Below are 17,998 nucleotides of genomic sequence, written 5' to 3'. Positions count from 1 at the left end.
GAATCTTTCAGCCCCAACAGTGGACATTCTGATTCTTTTGTATGACTCAGTAATTAAGTTTTTACAGGCTTTGGAAACAACATTAAATATTTCCAGGTCTTATTTAGTGCTCATCAGTCAATTACCTTCCTAAACTGCAGTCTGAACCCTCTGGCTTGCCTTGTTTACACCTCAGTGGGCAAGGTTCAACTCACCCAAGCCATAGTTCTACAAATAATACACACCAATATAGTCCCTGTAGGGGCAGCCATGGTGGTGCAGCGGTTAGTGTTGCCAACTTACAGCAAGAGGTTCTCTGGTTTGATTCTCGGCTGGGGTGCCTTCTGTGCGGAGTCTGCATGTCCTCCCTGTGGTCACATGGGTTTCCTCTGGGTGCTCCAGCTTCCTCTCACATCCCAAAGACATGCAGTAGGTGGATTGGACACTCTAAATTGGCCCTATGTGTGTATGTGTGTGTCTTCTGTGGAAGGCTGGGTGACAGACTGGCAACTTGACACTGTAAAACTCCACTGCCAATCATGAGTGGACATATGATCTGCTGTGGTGACCCCTAACCAGGAAAAACTGGAAGAAGATAGTCACTGCAGCTCCCTATTTTTTAACACTAGGATTTATGGTGTCCACAATCTCCTTGGTTCCTCACCTTGTAGCTCATGACGGCTCTTCAGTGAACTCTCTAAGTACAATGGGATCAGCTTGTAGACCCTCTACATGCACTGAATAGGATATGCAGAAAACACAAACAGAATTTGCTTTGGTGGACTATCAAGTCATACTTGTCTCTGGGCAGACCCTTTCAAACCCTGATCTTCATCGGGTATCAGTAACCATGGAGGCCTCTGTTATCAGATAGGGGTGCACTATTTGGAGCAGATGGTCCCAAGATACATGTTCATTCCTAAAGTCTCAGTTGCACATCAACATTCTGAAAATGAAGGCAGCATTTCTCACCTTGCAGGCATTCTGAGATGACATTTTCACCAGTTTGATTGCTATTAATGCTTGACAAAATTGCAGTGGTTTGTTATGTAAACATGCAAGGAGAAACACACTCATCCCCTTTGTTGGAAGGCCATGAAAACATATTTTTCACCAATAACATTCTTGTTGCTGCTCATTTCCCAGAGAAAGCAAATTGTCTTGTGGACAGGCTCAATCACTATGTCACTATGTAGTAATGCTCCAGATGTGCCCCTTTCAATAAATCAACAGCACATATTCTGTCTCGCTACCCCGGCGAGCCTTACTCTTCAATTATTTGCATCCTCATATAGTTTCATATGTAGCAGCATATTTTCCCTTATTTCTCCTTCAGGTAGATTTCCAGAAGTTGCCCTTTGGGCTGCTGTGTGCCTTCCCCCTATTTCCTCTTATATTAAGTTTCCCATGAAGTCAAGGATTTACAAAGTCAAGGTCATTCATATTGCCCAGTTTTGACCTGCCAAATTTTGGTCCCTCAACTCTGTCCTTACTTCTTGGACAGGGAAAGTTTTATGAGCAAGGCTAAGTCCTGCAGTCTTAATCTTACAGTTGGTGAAGATGGGCCTGCCAGCACAGATCCATTATTGCAGTAAATATGGGACTTTAATTTGTGGTCTATGAGCATGTGCTCTACTTTTTTAGCTTCAAAGGGATACCTTTTGGTTTTAAGGAGAGCTGCACCAGTGTAAAAGCAGTTAGCATTATTTTATGTTTGATTTCAAAATTTCTAAGTTTCCATCTGCAAACAACAATAGCATAGTCGAATTTTATTCCCTGCATTAATATGGCTATTTTTGCAAATACAGATATTGGTGATCTGTTACTGTAGCTTTAATAATGAGATGCTGTTATCTCTGTGTTTTGTAGTAAATTATCAAACTTACTTTGCAACAAAATCTGTATTCCCTGAATGTCTTTTATTTTAATGGTACGTTAAAATATACAACTTCTACTAGTACACATTAAAATAAACATATGGCATATTTTTTCAAAATTATATTTATGTATTAGTTTAATATAAAAAGCAACATTTCAATACAGCACTGTTCTGCAGGTAAATCAAGTTCTGTAGTTCATGGCTATATGATACTGGTAGGGAAGATGAACAAAAAATAGGAGAGTCACTAAATTAAAATTGAATTTATTTAAAGTGCTAAACTTCTGAATGTTCACTTTATTAGACTGCTGTTGAGGAAATATGTAAAGAAGTGCTTCTAGCATTAGAATTTTCACTTTCAGCAGTGTAAAACTTCTGTTATGAGCCTTTTTGAAGATATTGTAAAAATACATTTTATATTTACTAGTTTCATTTCGGAAATGAAAGCTTTAGAAATTCCACATGTGGTTAGCTTTTCTGTCTTTAATAATGATGAAATAACAAGTGTTTTGCATGTCGGTCATATATAGCTCTATAATTATATGGATGCATTTCTCTGCCTGTCTGTATATATCGATACATCAAAGCAGGAAGAGCGCATGAGAGAAGAAATGAGATGTAGAGAATGGAAACTAGAAAGGCGGACGGGCAACAAATAGAATTTATCAGTGAATGTTTCCATTAATTAAACTGCTGTGTATTTTTAAACTTTATAAACAAATTTTAAGAACATCTCAATTACATTTAAAACACTATGTGAACGTTGCCAGCACTGAATACTTTGTAGCTAGTTCTCAATAGTTTTATACAGTCATTATAACTGTTTTTACAGCTATGTTGGCAGTAACTATAAAACTCTTTAGTGATCGATGCCAATGTCATAGGTTTTGTTTGAAAAAGGATCTGTAGTGACTAATAAATAAGTAAAATAAATGCAAATAGATATGGCCAAGTCTACACAGACATATTTTCTCACATGCACACATCAGTGCTTATATATTCCTTGATTATTTCTTGGTCCAACTCCCCTTGTTTTGCTTTACTTTTAGCTGCAAATTTAGGTCCTAGACTTGGAAAAAAAAAGTTTTTCAGAGAGAATTACTTTGTATAAATCAGTTTCATTTCATTCAACTTAATATGCTTGAAATACAAAACAAATCTTAATATATGAATAATTATGTTTACTAGAGAGAGATGAGAGACAAGTCCAGTCAACTGCATAGTATGTGTAGCAAGAGTTTATTACAAAAGGCTCTATACGCTGCAATGCAAACAAGCCTTCAGTCTGGGTTCCACTGATTAAGTATGTCAGCCTTTGCTTTTTGAGTAGGATAATAAGCAAACAGAAATGTCCAGAAATGAAGTCTGTATTAAAAGTGTGTATTCAGTCTTACAGTCTTCCATACACACAAAATGGAAGAAAATTATATTGAGAAAAAAAAGAGCAAGATGAGTCAACCATTATCTTATTTATCTGGAGTTTATAGCATGAGTTTCACAATGTCTTTATAAATATTTCATAAAATAACCTTTAATTTCCCACTGGTGCTCACAATCACCTGAGTAACTGGGAGTTTATGTCTGTCTTCTGTCATGCCATGCAAAAGCTCTTTAAGTGAATGCATACACATTCCTTTTTATTCGTTAATTTGTGCAGATCAAAGGTTAAATGCTTGGATCATATGTTTTGGAATGTGCACCTTCACCAGGTAACACATGGATATCTGGTGAAATGTGGTTCTCTATTTTAACACCTTCTGGAATACCTCTAGCTTTTCTGTTCATATTGTCTGCAGAAAAGAGGCAGTTCTGGCCTACAACCTTAGGAGAAGTAGGAATACCAGTTGCATCTAGGTGGTTTTCCTGTTTTCTGTAAAGATTGTATCCATATTTTACATAGTCAGTGTTGAAATTATAATTTGCACTTAACTTTGTCAAGTGTGCCTTTGTAGGACTGGAATGCATTCCATCTAAGAGCTGACTCTCATCATCTGTATCTGCATCAATATATGTCTTTATTGTAGCATCATGAAATGTAAAACTTATTGGCGTGCCATCTTCAGGGGATTTTGAAGGTGTTCCAGAACTTGCAGTAGTATAGACAGACAGTTCAGGACTTAGCAGTGATCTCTTAGAAGGTAAGCTGCTTTCTCCTGCAGAGTTTGTTTTCATATTTTTCAGAGATTCTGCAAATGTTCCAAGTTTGTTTTGTGTTGTTGTTTGTAATGTGCTACTCTCTTCTTCGAGAAAGTTAACTTTAAGGGATCTGGATTTTATTGGATTGCCACTTCTCATGGAACTTTTTGGGCTTTCAATGAAAAACGAACCACTCGTTGCAACTTCTTTAGTTGCATGCACATCAGAGAGTCTGTTTCGGAGGTTTTCTGGAGTCTGCTGGTTTGGGCCATAGCTGGCGGACAGTAGTGCTTTGTGCTCTTCAGTGGGCCCCGCACCTGTGCTCATGTTTACTTTTGAAATTAGTGTGGTAGCAGGACTGTGGGAAAACTTGCTGGAATCTGGGAAATCTGTAGCACAGCTAATGAAACTGTCAATGCTTGACATACTTCTCATATCAATTACTCCTTCAGGCTGTGCTGATAGTAATGGATCAGCAGGACCAGGTGTGGCATCCGTTGCCACTTTGTCCTTTTGTTTTCCTGCCTTTTTTAATGACTCGTCATCCTTTGTATTTAGGTTTGGCTGTGACTGAGTTTTTGCCAGTGTATTGTACATCTCTTCCAGTTTCTGTGCACTAAGGTGTTGAGGGCTGGAACCAGATGGGCCATTTCCTGGTGATCCTTGTTCTTTAGTTTCAAAAGACTTGTTGGAGCTTGTGTCAGACAATGTTCTTTTTGTCCATTTCCATTTGCTTGGGGACAGGTGATTGTCCTGAACCTTTTCTTTTTTCCCTGTATTTTCTCCACTCTTTTCTACTGTTACGTCCATAAGTTCTATACTGCGGGCAAAAGCATCCTTCATGTTCATAGAAACAATACTACCATTTCTCTTTGCCCTTTCCAGTGCCTCCCTACGTTTGATGGCTTTTTCTTGCCTCTTCTGCTCTTTGTAGAACTCAGAAAAGTTATTTACTATAATTGGAATTGGAAGAGCAATAACCAGCACTCCAGCAATACAGCACAGTCCTCCAACAATTTTCCCCAGCAGTGTTTTGGGGTAGATGTCCCCATATCCTACTGTTGTCATGGTGATGGTTGCCCACCAGAAAGAAGCTGGAATGCTGTGAAACTTGGTATCCTCCTCATCTTTTTCAGCAAAGAATACTAAACTAGAAAAAATCATTATGCCCATAGCTAAAAATAAAATCAGTAGTCCAAGTTCATTGTAGCTCCGTCTTAGTGTAAAACCTAGAGACTGCAAACCAGTTGAATGTCTGGCGAGTTTTAGGATTCTGAGTATTCTCATTATGCGGAATATCTGTACCACTCTTCGTACATTCTGGAACTGAAGTACACTTTTGTTTGACTCTGTGAGAAATATTGTGACATAATATGGTAAGATGGCTAGCAAGTCAATAACATTTAGAGGTCCTTTAAAAAACTTCCATTTGTTTGGTGATGACAAAAATCGTAAAATATATTCCATTGTAAACCATGCGATGCACACTGCTTCCACATGCGCTAACTGAGGGTTGTCTGTCGCTTGTCCAAATTCATCTTCATATTGCAGTTCTGGAAGAGTATTGAGTGACAAGGCAATTGTCGATAATACTATAAACAGGATTGATATGATTGCCAAGATCTGCAAAAAGAGGGAAAACAAAGGTATTAACTTATCAGATATCAGCACTAAGGGATAAATAAGTGTGCAGATTTCTAATAGTTGCAAACACAGTTTTATTTCATATGCACTTAGTATCAAGTATTTTTATAATAATGGTAACATTGTCTTGGGCTATATAACTGACTGCCCCAACTATGCTATTTTGCACTAATGGCCTTTTACAAATTGCATCTACCACAGCAACATATCTATAATGGTTGCAGGCATTGTTCCTTTGTCAAACTAATGAATACAAAACATTAGAATCTACAGCTCCATGTGTCATCCTTGTAAATACCTCTCAACCTCTTAGCATAAGAATTCTGGACAAAGCCTAAAATAATGGGGGTACAAAGGCCCAAAAATAGGACCAAATTTGAAATATTGGTCTTATAAACTTAGAAAGTTGCTAGAATAACAGGTTTTGTGTTACCATGCATTTTCTGAAGGATCTGAAGTCTTAAACTCAAATGTATGTCTTTAGTTAGTGACTTCAAAACTCAATATTTAGCCAGAAAAACACACATTTTATGAGGAACAGACCAAAAATATGAGGTAAAAATCTGGACATTCTGTGAAAATCTGGGCAGTTGAGATATATGTCCTTTTGCTGATTCACAAATAGAGTGCACTGTGGTGTGAGACTAGGATACAATAAAATGCCTGGAGTAATAGACTAAGACTGCTGCACAATGAGATACGTGCCTGTACATGGTCTTACATTCTTGTGCAGCCAAGCATGGACTGTCTACCATGTAGCCTATGATTTTTAAACATGGTGACAACTGTGTATGGGCTGGACCCATCTCTCATAAATTACAGTACCATAACTGCATACCAGCAGTAGTCATATCAGTAAAAGAAGATGGAAACTTCCTCTCATGCTGATGTGCTTCTTAGCTTATATAGTTGAGCAATATTATCAGTGAAAACTGTAGGGAAACTCTGAAAAAGCATCAACATTGTGTTGTTACTCCATCTGCTCATCTATAACCTTCTAATACAACCTTGCATCTCAGACCCCCAGACACATACATTTACAAAGCTCTGTCTATTGGGAGCCTTTCCACAAGTGAATCCACTCCAGAAAATACATTTATAAAATACATATTAATGAAGTGCCACTTGCAAGCTTCAGCAACAAAGTGAACGTTTTTATGACTCATTCTTGCCAGTGCCCACATATGGCTGTACACTTCTGCATTGCACTGTGCACAAGAACATTTTATTTCTGGAAATTATATGATCTAGGTTGGAGCTCTCCCATTAGACTGCAAATCATCTGTCTCTGCCTTATCTGTAGGTTAGCCAACATGCAGATACACTACAGATACAACCCCCCCTTTAACCAATGCCACAGGTATGCAACATGTCTTTTTAATGAATGTGAGGGGTGTGCACATTGTGCCATGTACACCTTTATACAGTTCAAAGACATTGCATGTATTATGTATCTTGCCTGCTATTACTGCTTTCCTTGTTTATTAATCAAAGAAATAACAGGATTGGGTAATGAATATAGTGTGCATGTCTTGGATATGTGATTGTGTACTATGTTGTGAAGATGGTGGTCTGTTTTAAGTGAATAAATGTTGTTTTGCATTATCCCTGAATTATTCACCGGTTTTGTATTTCAGATAGTGATCCGTAGATCTTGCATGTTTCTTTTTACTTGTGAAAAAGACACACGCATACACACACACACACACACACACACACACACACACACACACACACACACACACACACACACACACACACCTTTGCCATACCTGAATTGTGACATTGTTTTCTGAGTTCAAATGCAAAAAATACAAACAGTTGTTCCACTTAGTGAAGCTCAATTAAACGAACCAAATATCCTTAGTAGAAATGCTTGCAAAGCATTTTGCGTGTTGAAAATGATTCAGGAAATACAGTTGCAGAGTGATATATTCTGCTACCAGATATAACAGAGGCACAATATAAGGTTGAATATGAGGCAAAGATTCATAGTCACTGTGCATAAATATTAATAAAAAATGCTGATGAATCAAGTAAATGAAATAAAAGGACTTCCCTGATTATTATATCACTGCAAGCTCAGAAACACTAGTTAGAGCATGCTGAATATGCGCTGCAAGCTCAGAGACACTAGTTACAGTGTGCTGAATATGTGCTGCAAGCTCAGAGACACTAGTTAGAGGATGCTGAATATGTGCTGCACACTAGTGATGACATTTTGCAGAAGCACATTCTGATTGTCTGAATGACCAGGTTGTCCATAAGGTGAAGATCATATAAAGATTTACTCTGGAGTAATACCACTGATTCATCATATTCTGAGAAGAGTTCTTATTATACTATGGCAATACGAAGGATTCATGTCCTGGGAAGAGTTCCAATTGTACTTTGAACTAGAATTGAGCAAGAAGTGAAGTACATGGAAGCTATGGGAGACATAGTCAAACTAAGAAGACTTATGTATGAATGTTAGGTTGGCATTTATGAATTTCTGAACAGACCAAATTAAGGCTATATACAGACCTTCAAGATATAAATAAGTGAACACTACCTGCTTCAGTCAACTGAAGAAGTTGCACATGTGCTTACTGGTAAGTTATTCTTTTTAAGTGATGCTAACCAAAGATTTTGGTGGATTAATGTGGATGAAGTTAGTTGCAAGCTATAAACATTTAATACCCCTCTTGGTAGACACAGATTTGTAAGATTACCATTTGTAGTCTCATTGGTTTTAGAAGTTTTCTAGATGTCATGTATATATATATATATATATATATATATATATATATATATATATATATATATATATATATATATATATATATATATATACATATATATATATGTATATATATATACATATATATATATGGGTCTACTACTAATTACTGACGACAGAAAACTCAAGATGGCCGACAACACACAAACCGACAGCGCAAAACACGAACACCATTACGTCCCTAAACTACAGTCCCTCACTAGCACACACTTACCTTCCGAACCAGACCTCCGACACGAACACACACTCACCTTTCCCACAGCCTAACCCGACATCCCACAATCTCGAGCACTTACCTGACCGCTCCTAACTCCGTCACGTCGGTCTTTCCGCTGTCGGCAAATCACCCTGTCGGTACACTTACCTGTCGGTCATCTGGCGTCGGTGAGTTTTCTGTCATATACATATATATATATATATATATATATATATATATATATATATATATATATATATATATATATATATATATATGTGTGGCTACATGGAGCAGTCAGCATAATTGATAACACTGTAGTCTAGGGTACTGCAAGCAGGTTCATGAAATCTGCCTAGTCCAATTTGCTGACAGACTGAGGTTAAAGGGCTTACAGTTGAACGGGAACAAATATCAGATGTTATAACTTCTCTGAAATACATGGGCTGAAACAGATGATAATGAGATAAACACTTATAAACATACAATAGCCTTATGACAAATCATCTTATTAACATTTCATAGGCGTGGTTTTCTTATCTCCATCAGCTTGTTTAAAGTAAAATTATCCCTCATGATGATTCTGAAGCATAATGTAGCACAGTTGTGAATGGAGCAAAAGAAACAGTTTTCAAATGCTTAAACATGTAGTTACTAAACCATCTACTACCAAAATCAGTGAAAAAAGCAGTGAAAACACTGACAATTAGTACTGTGAAGTTACTCCATATTATGTAGTGCAGTCTAATCTGCTAAAACAACTGCACATCTCAGTTGCCAAACCTATGACAAGTTCTGTAATGCGCTATAATCTGTTGCTCAGCACATAGATTCCAGTCAGCAAGGAATTAGTACAGTAGTATTACAAGATAGCAGACCAACTGATTATGTATCTAGACCTTTAACTGATACTTAAGATTGTTATCTTTAGACAGAGTGAGATATGTTTGCTATAATTTCGGTTGAAAGAAGTTCCAGGGCAATGTATGTGGTAAGCAAATTACAATGCAATCATTCCAAGAGCCACTTCAGAGCGTATTTAAAATATCTTACCACAAGACACCTGTACAGCATCAAATAATATTAGTCTTCCCAAAAATATGATCTGCAAATTCAATATAAACCTGGCAAGCAAATATACATTACTGATACCTCGAGTGGCGCATATCTTCATGAGTGTAATGATCTGCTTGTAAAAGATATAGAAGATTTATGGATGGATAGTCCTCCACTGCCATTGTCTGCTGAAGAGTTAGAACCTTGAGGATGTGTACCACAGATGAGTGAACTTCACTTACTGCATGACAAACTCATGACAGGATGGCCAGATAATGTAAAGCCACTTCATCCTATATAAGAACTTACCTTCTGTACTAATATGAGCTGCTGTATATTAAAAGATTATTATTTAAAAGGTGAAATAGTTATCCTTCCTACTTTACTATTGTGCTAACTAAAGTAAGAATCACATTTAAACATGAGCAAGTCAAAAGGCAGAACTCATAATATGTACCGGCCTAACAGAGCTATACAGACAGAACAGATGGTACAAAAACTGTGATTTTTTTTTTTTTGCATGATTCTAAACCAAATTCAGGAAAAGGAAATTATACCTCATGGCATTCTATACTTGCCTTGGTTGAAAGTGGGAGATGACTTATTGCAGTATAAGGAGTCATATTTCTGCCTGGATGCAGACTATTATTAAAAAAATCCATGAATAGTACAATTACAAGACATGTATTATCATATAATCCCTGAAGAGGTAATATCAGATAATGGTCTTCATTTAAATTGTTAACAAGGACTTTCATAGCACTGAATAGCATTGAAAATTCAAACACATTACTTTGAGTCTTAGATATCTCCAGAGTAATGGATAAAAAGACTGCAAATGAGTATTCTAACTACAGGCCTATAGCACTCATCACCCTTAGCACAAATTATGGAGAAATGTATTCATCATCAGCTAATGCACCACTTAATTCAATATAACTTACTAGCCAACTGCCAACATGGCTTTAGGCCATTTCATAGCACTACAACAGCTCTCCTATCTTTTACTGAGTGTATCAATAGAAACCGCAATAATAATATTCTGTCATCAGCACTCTTTATAGACCTGTCAAAAGCCTTTGACATGGTAAACCACCATATGCTCTTAAAAACCCTTGAATCTCTCTCTCTAGATACCAAAGCTATTCAATGGTTCACTTCCTACCTTAGTAACAGGCAACAGGCAGTTCTTTGGGATAACACACTTTAATCCCTTCTGCCAGTCTCTCAGAGTCCCACAGGGTTCCATCCTAGGACCTCTCCTCTTCTCTTTATTCATAAATGACTTACATGTAGCAATACCTCAAGCTACATGTATTCAATATGCAGATGACTCAACACTTATATGCTCTGCTAACACCTCCCCTGAACTACAAACCTTAACACAGAATGTATTTAGCACAGTTGAGGCATGGTTCTTGAAACGCTGCCTCCTTTTGAATGCCAATAAAACCAAACTCCTGCTCTTCAGGCCTAATAGTAAGTCCCCCCTCATAAACTTCTCTATTACTTCCAACAATGGCACACATATAGCCCTTGACTCTACCATTAAGCTGTTATGTATTATAATTGACAATAACCTCACTTTTGATAATCACATTAATAACACTATTAAAACCGTAAATAGAAAACTCGGCTCCTTATATAGAATTAAAACCTTTTTAACTCCACAGGCCAAAATTACACTCGCTCACTCTCATCTTATTTCCACTCTTCTTTATGCTTCACCCATATACACTAACCTAAAGAAAAATAACCTCACTAAACTAGCAAATGCATACAATAGCATTGCTAGATTTGCTACCGCAAACCCATTTAGAACTCACCACTGTCAGAATCTACAACAACTAGACTGGCTAGAACTAAAAAATACGCTATTACTCTCCCAACTTACCTTTGTTCATAGGATATTTTACCAACCAAAAAATACCCCTATACTTTCTGACCTTATTTCTCCCTATTCTAACCTAATTTCATTACACTCCTCTAATAAACTTCTTGTGAAGCTAACTAAGTCCAATAACATAGCAGGCGACTCACTGTTCTCCAACACCATAGGTAAATACTGGAATCTTCTACCTACCACTCTAACTTCTACTTCGACACCCTTCCTCTTTAAACAAAAGCTCAAACAACATCTAAAAACACTCTGGCTATGCCCATGCATCAATCCCGACTAATCTTATGATTCTACTAATTACTCTTCTCTTAATCACCCTCTCTTACCTCTCTCTACTCACTCCCCTTGAGTAGACAATCATTAAAAAAACCTTGTTAATTAGCCTCTGATATGAATTAATATAGAACTCTGTATGGTTTATTTACTTAATCAATTATACTCTTCATGTATGTTTTACTAAAGTATAACTCCCCTATCTTGTAATGTAAATAAAATTAGAGTAAGTGTCCTTCCCAGTATATATTTTCAACTGGTATAATCTAGATTGAACCTTATTTCTGTTTGTATTTTACTAACTACTTACTTTCTTTATGTAAATGACTTGTTTGTATTAACTTCAATGTGGAGCTTTTCTCCCCGGGCCTCTGCTGAAAATGGAAATGTATCCAGTTGGACTAGCCCGGTAAACAAATGTAAAATAAAAATAAAATAAAATAATACAGATAGTGAAAGAATGTCCTTGTGAAATGTGATTATTTGTATTTATCTGACTGTGACTTATTTACTTTTAAGTACAGGATTACACCATTATATTGTATAGGTTTATCTCCAACACAGCTACGGGTGGGTCATTGTCTAAAATCCAAGTTACTTACCTCCTTTTTTCTATTATTCCATATAGTAAACTACCAGCCGCAAAATTATTGCAAGAGAGACTATGTAAGCAGAAATTTTACTTCAGCAAAAGAGTGACTCTTTCAGGTGTATGAAAAGTGGAATGACTGAGAATGAGTCCACAAGACTGTTTTGGAAATTTTCAAAGTTTTTGGAAATTAAAGTCAGGTTCAAGGCATACTGTTTATTGAGGTCATATTTAGTGCAAAATCCCAATTGCATATTTACTGATAGGCAAGTATTAGGCTAGCTTCCCTTTGTGGGCCATTTTAAGCCTAGCCAATTTCCCAGAGATGAGAATCAAACCCTGTACCTTGTGTCTCTCAGGTAAACACCTTAATAATTATACCAATCATAGTGAGCTGATTAGAACTAAAGTTGTCCCTGATTAGCAGAAAAGAGCTTAAACCAGCGGAGAGAAAGAAATTCAAGTGTTTTCTGAAACAAAAGAATTTGTGAACTGGTAGTCAGGTATCTAGATAAAGTAACACTGGAGAAGAGGAAGAGGCAACAGGGGTCTGCAGGCCAGATAGGGTGGGACAAGTTGGAAAAATAAAGACTGAAGACAAGAGGCTCTGGGAAATGTTGTTAGAGAAGTACAGCTAAGTCAAGGTGCACAGAGTAAGATGAAGGGAGCTACAAAAAACACAAAACAAAGGACAAAGAGAAGGAAGTTAAGGCAGAAGGACAAATGTAAACAGCAATGACAAGTGATAAGAGGAGTCAGAGGTGGCCAGGTAGAACTCAAAACCAGAAAATGAGCTGCAGGGACGTAGGCAGAGAAGAAATACAAAAACAGACGGGAAAGGCAGACTGCAAGAGTGCAAAAACAAACAGAAAGTACGAGGAAGAGATTTTACATGATAAGGAGGAATGACAACCAATATAATGTGTGGACAGAAAAGAAGTTTTATTCATAGGACACTACATCACAAACTGGGTTAAAGTAACAACAGAGAGACCATATTTAAATGGACATAGTCTCCATTCTTACACTCAGTAACATGGGGAGGATAACCAAAGTGATCATCAAGGGGGAAGGTGGAAGTATATTGTGATTCATACAGACAACACACTGATCTGTCAAGAAGCAGTTCAGGTAGCATCTAGATGGATCAAAAGGATGGTATAGAGATAGCAAAAGAAAGGTTTAAAGCACTCTCAGAAATGGTACTCATATCAGCAGCAAGCATACAGAAGAAAGAACTGTGGACTATAATGAGTGGTTGCAGCAGTGGGGAAGGGAGGAAGACTTCAAACATGTGATTGTAGATTACTTATACCATGAGCTCTACATACCCACTTTGTTAGGACCATTATTATGCTTAAATGCATGTGTTCTTTTGGAATCACATTGACTGTTTTAAATGTATACTTTTCTGCCAGATTGTTTTACATTATGTTTGTTTAATAAGCAAAAAAAAAAAAAATAATATATATATATATATATATATATATATATATATATATATATATATATATATGTGTGTGTGTGTGTGTGTGTGTGTGTGTGTGTGTGTGTGTTTTAAAATTCCATTCTTGATTGTTTTTCTAACAAGGAGTAAAATAAAATGTGTTTAATAAGCAAAAAAACAAATAAATAATATATATATATATATATATATATATATATATGTGTGTGTGTGTGTGTGTGTGTGTGTTTTAAAATTCCATTCTTGATTGTTTTTCTAACAAGGAGTAAAATAAAATTTATTAATCAATAATAACAAACGTATCCTTTAAACAGCATTCAATCATAAAAGGCAACTCCAAGTGCTAACATTATAATCCATAAGCAAACATAATCATCACCAATTACAGCCACATTTTCACATCTGACTGTGATAAAAAATAGCCACAATGGACTATTCCAACTTGCTTTACACAAATGTATGCTGGTTTGGAAGCCAGAGTAGTGACTGTTTTACTTGATCATGACAGCAGGGTCATTTCCATCTACAGATAGCCCCATACCTAGCAGTTATAGCCACATTGTTGACTGTGTACACCTCCAGTTGTGGTAGAATAATACCACATTGTTGACTGTGTACACCTCCAGTTGTGGTAGAATAATACCCGCCACAGTAATGTATTTCAAGATTCTTTCACACAAACAGTAGCCACAATATAGTATGCTAACACACTTCACAAAAATGCACATTAGTACTGTAAACCCAGTTGAACAACTGTTTAAAATTAGCAGATGTCAAAAGGGTAAGTGACCATTATCCACATGTAGTCAACCCCACCTCCAATGAGCCAAGATAGTCACTTTGCTAACAGAGCACATCTGTATTGTGATAAAAATAATGACCACAGTAATGGATTTAAAGTTTGTTTCACAGAAGTACACAGCATAGGTCTCAACCTGCTAAGAGGCTAGTGTGGAACACAGACCATTGCAATGTATGACAAATGGTCAAAATGTGGAACACCCTATTTTTGCACTGAGTGAAAAGCGTACCATGACCATGGCCATGGCTGTTCAACCAAAATATATAGGAATGTGAATGCCACCTTTAAAATACTGTCCTCTTTCTTCTCTTTTGTGCTGACAGCCCTTTGTACTTTCCAGAAATCCATGCAAATAAAAGTCATGTACACTCTGTATATGTGGTACATAAACAAACAAGGAGGAACCAGGTCTTACCCCCTTTGTCTGGAGGCCCTGAGATAATGGCAGTGGGCGACCCCCTCCCAACGCTTTCTGATAGCAATGCACATCTTTGGGAAATCTAGCGTGATAGCAGACAGACTCAGCTGAGCGATCCACAAATGAGACTAACATTTATGGAACAAAGACAGGGCATGGCGACAATGGAAAAAATTCAATGAAACCTTGCATCTAATATTTCTCGGTCTCAGGAAAAAAACAAAACTGCAATTAATTCTGCTAAGCTCATCTACACAAAAGAAAATAGGCAGTCATTGTCTCCTAAATACTTCTATAAAACAGTAAAACCGCTAACTGGACAGATCACAGACACAAAAGCACATGACCTTTGACCCAGCCACTGAGCCCCCCAAAAAGCTACATTTACATCTTCCTGCAGAAACTTTCTATTAGAAACTATTACTACTCTGGCAAACTCAATTCCATCTCATATCTTTCTTTAATGACAACACCCCCATTCACAACTCTATCCTATGGCTGAGTAGTGCCCTATATTCTATTTTAAAAAGCTTTTTGTCAAATAAACAATCTCAGACTTTAAAACTAACCACCACTTCAGAGGCTACATTTAACAAGTTGTACTTTAACTTCATAAAATTAGCACAATCTTGTATTTCCAAACCTCTTACTCATGCCCAGACCATAGCTACGATACAAAGTCAGCAGAAACTGCTGGTAAAATGTAATATACTTAGTAGCAAATAGCTACATAACAGTATTCAAGTGCAACTATTTAAAAAAATAATCTTCAGCACCTGGTTTTCCAGCCCCTCCACATTTTCTTCCAACTAAATCCATTAACTCAACCAGTCAAGGACAAATCAGAGAAGAATCAGGGACAAATAAAGAATTAGTCAGGAACATTTAAAAATATTGCTAACATTAGTTTGAGCATTGATAGAATAAGAGAATGTGAATTATTGAAGTCTGAAACTCAAATGCATGAGCAAATCCCCACACACACAGACAATGGTCAGTACTGGAGAGAAAGGGTGTATAATTTGGGGGTGTCATGGTTATTTTACTAGTAGTCAGGTATAAAGTTGGCAAGGTTGCAACACATTGATCATAACTGGATAAGCTGCAACTAACCAACTGGTATTTGTCACAGGAAGCCCATCCTTGCTGTGTTCCTTTTCAACATGTTTGTGTGACAGGTGAGTTGGTATATATAAGTAAGGAGTTTTGGGGGTAAATGGGGCTTGCCCTACCTGTAAAATAGTAGGGTGGTAGGGGAGAGCTTAATGGTTGAAGTACTGGAGCCAAAAGAAAAAAAAATATGGAACAGTAAGTTAGGGAACACAAAGCTCAAATTACCTGTTCCTTTTTCTTTGTGATTGGTGCTGCAAATATAAGATGTCTACTGATCTGCTTCTCAGAGCTTTATGCATGAATGGGCTGTCTTGTAGGTGAATTTCTACTTTAGTTCTAAATTGAAGTTTAGCTATTTTTTAGCAGCTCAAAATAATTATTTGTTATTTTAGTAGTCTATTAAGGGCTATCACCCACTCAACAGGACTATCTGGAAGGTAAAGAAGCACAAGACCAATTAAGCAGATTGGGTCACAGGAATGCATAATTTTGCTCAAGAACAATAAACAAGCTTTATATAAGAAAAAAAAAAACATTCATTTTTACAAAACTTTCTGGTTTTAAAATCTGCAGCATTGAAACAGTTCAATACATTTACCCTACGCTCCTCTAATGCAACCTCCAACATCAAAATTTGCAAAAAATACCTGATTTTGCCTGACACGGCTGCCCTTACCCTCTTACAACTTGTGATTTTCTGGTAAAACAAAGAAGATTTAATTCTGTGAATAATGTTACACGTAGGTGTTCCCTGTTTCTTATTCTTCATAAAATGCACAGTGATGCGAAACCTGTTAGTGTATTAGCTTTCTGCATGGTGCAAAAAGTGAGTAGCAGTACGTGATTTGCCGCATTTTGTTTCTCCTGATTGGCTCTCTTTACCTTTGGAGCAGTTACTTGACTGGCTCTTATAGTGCTGATTGGCTGTAATTGCGACATAAGATCCAGTCAAAAATCATAGAGAGATAGGAGCATTCACTGTACAATGCGGAATGGCGGAACAGTGGGCTAATTCAATCACAGATGCGGAGCATTCTGCACAATCCGGAGCACTTGGCTGCTCAGGTACGCAGTAGCCATGGTAAAATGTTCCATTTTACTTTATACAAATCCATGCAAGTCTACAAATCAAGACAAATGACTTTTTAAAATGAGCAGCTAACAATATGGTAAAGTTGCTTTCATCTACAGACACCCCCACTGCTTCTCAGCAGTTATAACCAATAATATTATGATAAAAATGGGTAAAATAATGTTTTTTCAAGTTTGCTTCACACACACACACATATACACATACACATACAAACACACACACACACACACACACACACACACACACACACACACACACACACACACACACACACACACACACATAGTAGTCACTAGCTATAGTAAAGTATTCCAACTCACTTCACATAAATGCCCACTAGTCCTGCAAAGCCAGAGTGACTGTTTAAAACAGCTAGAGGATAAACTACCTTCATCTACAGACACCCCCCACCCACCTAGCAGTTATAACTACTTTACTAGGCACTGACACATTAAATGTCTAATTGTGACAAAACTGATGGCCACCGTATGTATTTCAGGCTTGTTTAACCCAAACGCACAGTAGTCACAATAAAGTATTACAGCACAACTGCACACTAGTTCTGCAAAGTCAAATTAAGGACTACTTAAAATGGGCATATGACAAGATGGTAATGTACTTTCTACACAGACACCCTCCATCCCATCCAGCAATAATAGCCACTTTGTTACTT

The 17,998-nt window shown here is 37.0% G+C and overlaps 1 protein-coding gene across 1 annotated transcript; it reads right to left on the bottom strand.

Moving 5' to 3' along the window:
* Positions 1-507: 507 nt before the first annotated feature.
* On the bottom strand, positions 508-17,171 carry KCNB1 (potassium voltage-gated channel subfamily B member 1). Its single transcript, XM_044088971.1, has 2 exons — positions 17,115-17,171; positions 508-5,617 (listed from the first exon to the last, which is right to left on the bottom strand). Exons 1-2 carry the CDS (start codon positions 17,169-17,171, stop codon positions 3,524-3,526), a joined length of 2,151 nt encoding a protein of 716 aa, XP_043944906.1. The 3' UTR covers positions 508-3,523.
* Positions 17,172-17,998: the final 827 nt, after the last annotated feature.

Source organism: Protopterus annectens, chromosome 12.part0, assembly GCF_019279795.1.
Source record: "Protopterus annectens isolate FY-2018-M chromosome 12.part0, PAN1.0, whole genome shotgun sequence".
In the NCBI taxonomy this organism is placed as follows: Eukaryota; Metazoa; Chordata; order Ceratodontiformes; family Protopteridae; genus Protopterus; species Protopterus annectens.
Note: the sequence above shows the minus strand (reverse complement) of the source record. Positions and strands in the feature narration are given on the sequence as shown.